The 6,000-nt window shown below is 34.4% G+C and overlaps 1 protein-coding gene across 6 annotated transcripts in view; it reads left to right on the forward strand.

Moving 5' to 3' along the window:
- The window catches only part of ZNF567 (zinc finger protein 567), a 28,499-nt gene extending 23,843 nt beyond the window's left edge, over nucleotides 1-4,656 (forward strand). For 5 of the 6 annotated variants that reach the window (XM_055310647.1, XM_055310650.1, XM_055310649.1 and 2 more), the window contains one exon: nucleotides 2,198-4,655. In XM_055310647.1, coding sequence (XP_055166622.1) covers nucleotides 2,198-3,918 — 1,721 coding nt within the window. In that variant the 3' untranslated portion in view covers nucleotides 3,919-4,655. Of the gene's footprint in view, nucleotides 1-2,197 lie in introns of all 6 variants that reach the window. The other variant, XM_055310651.1, reaches the window with a different exon arrangement.
- Nucleotides 4,657-6,000: the final 1,344 nt, after the last annotated feature.

Below are 6,000 nucleotides of genomic sequence, written 5' to 3' on the forward strand. Positions count from 1 at the left end.
CTTGTGGAAAACTTGGTAATTACCATTTGTTCCAGTCTCAGTGTTCTCCACACATCTGTGATTTGTCATGATGTCTGTACTTTTCATTGTATTGTGTTCTCCTTTTCATATACTATATATCTTTTAAGTTAAGTCTTGAGATTTCTTTTCCATAAACTATTCCTTAACTACTCCATATCCTTTTTCTGAATTCCCATGCTACCTACTAACTAAAACATAACTTTTATATATGGTTATGTAATTTGATACCCGATTATATGTGGTTTATGCTTAGGGATTCTCTCCCTCAAAGATAAGATCCTCTGCTCAAATCTTTTTTGTTATAGTTGCTTCATTAACTGTGGAGCTATACAGGGGAAATAGGTTTTTCCTCCATTCAGAAAGGTTATACTGGTAAGTTCCTTTCAGATGTATCTGCTCAGGCCAGGGCCGTATAGATTCTGATTGAAATGGTTGAATTCTACCAAACAGTACCTATCTAGGTTGGACACACATTGTTTATATACACTTAGAGGAATTCAAAGGAGATAGCCAATAAAGTATTACTTTCTATGAAAAAGGATTACTATCAAAAGCTACATTTTTCATGAAATATTTATGACTTGATTAGGCTTGTAAAAAGATTTGTTATAAAATGACTTTCTTAGACCATAATCACTTTCAAGTTATAAAGAAATAGTGCTTAAAGTGGTGGGAAATAAGTGAAGGGTTTTTGATATCATGGAATGGTAGTATTTTCTTGAAGATTCTCTAAATATGAGTAGAAATAAGACTGGAAGTCAAGCCAACTGATTAAAAAAACATAAAGCATGTGATTAGGAGTAAGTGAGATATTTATAAGGCAATAAATATGAGGCTTTACTGTTATTATGTGTGAGATTTGTCAGATATGAGAACAACTCTGAAAATTTGAATATAAAAAGTGAATCTAGGTGATTTAAAGTCTTGTTTACAGGGGAAGTTCCTTATCTGTTGGTATTGAGTTTAATGGACTGAAAGAAGAAACCTGGATTTTTGAATCTAGATTTAACATTGTTCTACTGAAAGTGGATGATTGCAAAGTAACAAATCAAATACAGCTATAAAATTATAAGGAGAAATGAAGGTTAAAGTTAATGATTTAGAGTGAGAATGAGCAATCTAATCTTGTTCACCATATTGGAATACTAGAGTTAAAAAGGGTTACTATATTTGGGAAAGACTTGCAGCAGTCTTTCTTTAAACCTGAAAAAAATAAGTCTGCAAAGAATAGTTATAATTGATGGTCATGAGATTTTTGTTAATGAACAGTCCTAAAAGGATTGATTAAAATAGCAATATGAATATGCCAGCAAATATATCTCTAGTCAGTTTTAAAGTTCTTGTTGGAAGTGTTTTCTTAGATCTTTTCTCACAAAAGAAAATGATTCCCAGTATAGGGAGGATTAGAATCTGGACTCTAGATTCTCTTTCTAAGGGTGCTTGGCTGGCTCAGTCAGTTGAATGTCCAACTCTTGATTTTGGCCCAGGTCATGATTTCAGGGTCCTTTGATCAAGCCCTGCATCAGGCTCTGCAATCATTGGGGAGTCTGCTTGAGGATTCTTTCCCTCTCCCCCAACTCACGTGTGTGCCCTCTTTCTCTCTAAAATAAGTATTTTTTTTTAAAAAAGGTGTCTCTGAACACTAGGAAATTGGTACTTAGAAAGGTTAATTAGTCACTGATAGCTACATGGAAGAGGGTAGTGGAACAATTGTTTTGCCTCACAGTCTAGAGATGAATGTATTAAAATATATGTCCTGATCTGTGTTCTCCAAAACTAATCCTTCCTCTAATTTTTTTCTTGAACAAGTTTTCTACTAATTTTTCTTGTCCATTCTACTTAAAGTTTACTATTCTTGATAGGTTCACTTCATTGCTTCTGAATCCACCTATCCAGATATCAGTCTCTCACTGTTCTTCTTCTCACTGCTTGGTGTAATTGTTTCACTTTCCATATGAAGTCCTAGTACAAAGTACAGAAATTATTAGTGCTCATTGCTTAATTTTCTTATTCTTTGCCACACTGAGGCAGTTTTTAGGTTTTGTATTTTTTCCCAGCCAGGGAGTAATTTGTTCTGGGTCTTTTTTTGATCTCATGTGGTAGACACTAGTACAACTTCTTTCCATAGCAAATATGTGAAGATTCACAAATTGTTATTAATTATATTCTTTTGTAGAAGAAAATTGGAAAGAGGAAGACTTTTTAGTGAAACTCAAGGAACACCAAGATAAGTTTTCTAGATCAGTTGTATTCATCAACCACAAAAAACTGATTAAGGAGAACAGTAATGCATATGAAAAGACATTTACTTTAAGCAAAAACCCTATTCATTCAAAAAATCTACCTCCTGAATATGACACCCATGGAAAGATTTTTAAAAATGTTTCAGAATTAATCATCAGTAATCTAAGTCCTGCAAGAAAACGACTTGGTGAGTATAATGGATATGGGAAATCACTTCTCAATACTAAAGCAGAGACAGCTCAATCTGGAGTCAAATCCCATAATCACCATGGCAGGGCTGTCGGTCATAATGAAGTACTTATGCAATATCATAAAGTGGAAACTCCAGCACAGTCATTTGTATATAATGACTGTGAGAAAGCCTTCCTTAAAAAGGGAGGCTTGATGACACATAGTAGAGTTTACAGAAGGGAAAACCCATCTGAATATAATAAAAGGAGAAGAGCGACCAATATTGAAAAGAAACATACATGCACTGAATGTGGGAAGTCCTTCTGTAGGAAGTCAGTACTGATTCTGCATCAGGGGATTCACACAGAGGAAAAGCCCTATCAGTGTCATCAATGCGGAAATTCATTTAGAAGGAAGTCCTATCTCATTGACCATCAGAGAACTCACACAGGAGAGAAACCCTTTGTTTGTAATGAATGTGGTAAGTCCTTCCGCCTAAAGACCGCCCTCACTGATCATCAGAGAACACATACAGGGGAGAAATCATATGAATGTCCACAGTGTAGGAATGCCTTCAGACTGAAATCACATCTCATTCGGCATCAGAGAACTCATACAGGAGAGAAACCATATGAGTGTAATGACTGTGGGAAGTCCTTCCGCCAGAAAACCACACTCTCTCTACATCAGAGAATTCATACAGGAGAAAAACCCTATATCTGTAAAGAATGTGGGAAGTCCTTTCACCAGAAGGCAAACCTTACTGTACACCAAAGGACTCATACAGGGGAAAAACCCTATATTTGTAATGAATGTGGAAAATCTTTCTCTCAAAAGACAACCCTTGCTCTTCATGAGAAAACTCATAATGAGGAGAAACCCTACATTTGTAATGAATGTGGGAAGTCCTTCCGCCAGAAGACAACCCTTGTGGCACATCAGAGAACACATACAGGGGAAAAATCCTATGAATGTCCTCATTGTGGGAAGGCCTTTAGAATGAAGTCATACCTCATTGATCATCACAGAACTCACACAGGAGAGAAACCATATGAATGTAATGAATGTGGGAAATCCTTCAGTCAGAAGACAAATCTGAATCTACACCAGAGAATTCACACAGGGGAAAAACCCTATATCTGTAATGAATGTGGGAAGTCCTTTCGCCAGAAAGCAACTCTCACTGTACATCAGAAAATACATACAGGACAGAAATCCTATGAATGCCCTCAGTGTGGGAAAGCTTTTAGCAGGAAGTCGTATCTCATTCATCATCAAAGAACTCATACAGGAGAGAAACCATATAAATGTAATGAATGTGGGAAGTGCTTCCGCCAGAAGACAAATCTCATTGTACATCAAAGAACTCACACAGGGGAGAAACCCTATATTTGTAATGAGTGCGGTAAATCCTTCAGTTATAAGAGAAACCTCATTGTCCATCAGAGAACTCACAAGGGAGAAAACATAGAAATGCAATAAATGATGTGACTTCGTTGTAAAGCCTTTCCAAGTTATTGTAAAACTTTAGTTTAAAAAAAAAAGCATGCTAAAACATTTTAATAAGTAATTTTAATCACAAATGTAATAGTTACCTTAAAGTACCAATTACATAACTACTGTTTACTAGCATATATAACAGATATGATCATTGTTATTGAACTCTATCAGAAATGAAGCTAATTTTTAAGTTTTCAAGTTCTGATTCCATTTATTTTTTTAAAAAGTACTTAACAATACATGCAGACGCAAGATACAAAATGGTTATAACATCAGTCTCTGTAAAAGAAAATATGAAATATATTTCTTCTTATGCTTTGGAATAAAGAACAGTTGTTACTTCCCCAAATACACCATGTAACGTGACTTGTAACGTCTTTGCATGTCTTTAAACTTTATGTATGTTTTATCATGTATCATGAATTCTTTTGTGTCTCGTTTCACTCAACATTTTTAAGATTCATACATTATTGCATATGGCAGTAATGTGTTCATTTTCATTGTTTACTCTTCCATTTTAAAAATATACCACTATTTATCCTCTGGATGGATTTTTGTATTTTTTATAATTTTGTGCTATAATAAAAATACTGCTGTAAATGCTATAAGTATTCTTGTATGTATGTGTGTATTTCTGTTAATCTTACATTAAGATGAACTACTCAGTCCAAGGTGTATGTAAGTTTTTTCAGCTATGGTAGGTAACTGCCAAACATCTCAGACCTTTCTTACTATGAGATGATTCATTTTGGAGATAACAGCTCTGATTATAAGTAGTTTGGAGAAAGGTCTTTAGCAGTCATTCAACTAGAGAATTCTACTAAAATATCCATATAATAAAATTGGAAGAAGACTGTTAGCCATGAATTATGAATGTAATACATTTTAAAAGACTCTTAATCTGTGCCTTATATCTTACACAAAACCAGAGAAATCATATTGGAAGGAATCTTACATGAAAATAGTTCAGCAGCACTTTGAACAGTGTTACTGAAGGCCCTTAATTATTTATAACATATATTTACTACATACGTTGTTACTATTTATAATAAAATGCAGTGGAAATTTGAATAAGCTTACACACACACACACATACACACACACACACACACATAATTTAGGTCCTCTGTCTTACAGAAGGGGATAGCAATTGCCAGTGGATAATAAATGGAAACATGCTTGTCCAGGGCTTGCAGATAATTTGGAAGGAAAAAAAAAAATGTGAGGGATAAGGAAAAATCAGACATGATAAAAATTCAGACTTGAGAGGGTCATAGAAAATATGCCTTGTCTGACCAGAACATTATGAAATTTAGCCTTTAGTAATAATTCTCTATGCTTAGAGGGATTTGAGGGTTTTCTAGGTGTTGGGTTTTCTTTTTATGTCGGCAGTTTGAACATACTAGAATAAAATAAATAGGTAAGATTACAGAGTCTATATTCATAACTATGAGAATCTAGTAAGTTTCATTTGAATAAACCTATATCTATATAAGTAAATAGTATATGCTAACAATGGCAACTGACAATTATATTCACAATTGAGGGTGCAAGCCTGTGTATGTAGTGAGTGGGGAGGTGTGTTATAACAATCTGTTCTAACCTCAACCAACCAAAAATGTTGGGAATGTGTAGGTCACTTTTTCTTGGATAGTCTACTCTCCTATGTTTCTTCTCCTATACATTTCGAAAAAATAGAAATTATCTGGCATCCCTCCGTGTGCTATCTTGCCTCCTGATTTACTGATTATATCATGAAGTAGTCTTGTTTTGTTTGCAATAGAGCATTGTGTGCATATACTTACTGTTACACATATACATAGTATTCATGTTTTATACATCTTGTGTATAAGGAAGGTACTAGAAAATCTGGACTAATGGACAGTGTTTTAAACAGCTAAACTTAAAAGTACAGTTATAAACTCACAGATGACTAGGTTGTTTTTTCACCTAAGAGAACTTCCAATATAGGAGGTTATATAAACAAATCAAAAGTATTTTTATAAATAAGATCTTTAAAAAGAAAAAAAAGGGGGGGGGAATCCCTGGGTGGCTCAGCAGTTT

This window comes from Nyctereutes procyonoides, unplaced genomic scaffold (assembly GCF_905146905.1).
Source record: "Nyctereutes procyonoides isolate TBG_1078 unplaced genomic scaffold, NYPRO_anot_genome, whole genome shotgun sequence".
Classification (NCBI taxonomy): Eukaryota; Metazoa; Chordata; class Mammalia; order Carnivora; family Canidae; genus Nyctereutes; species Nyctereutes procyonoides.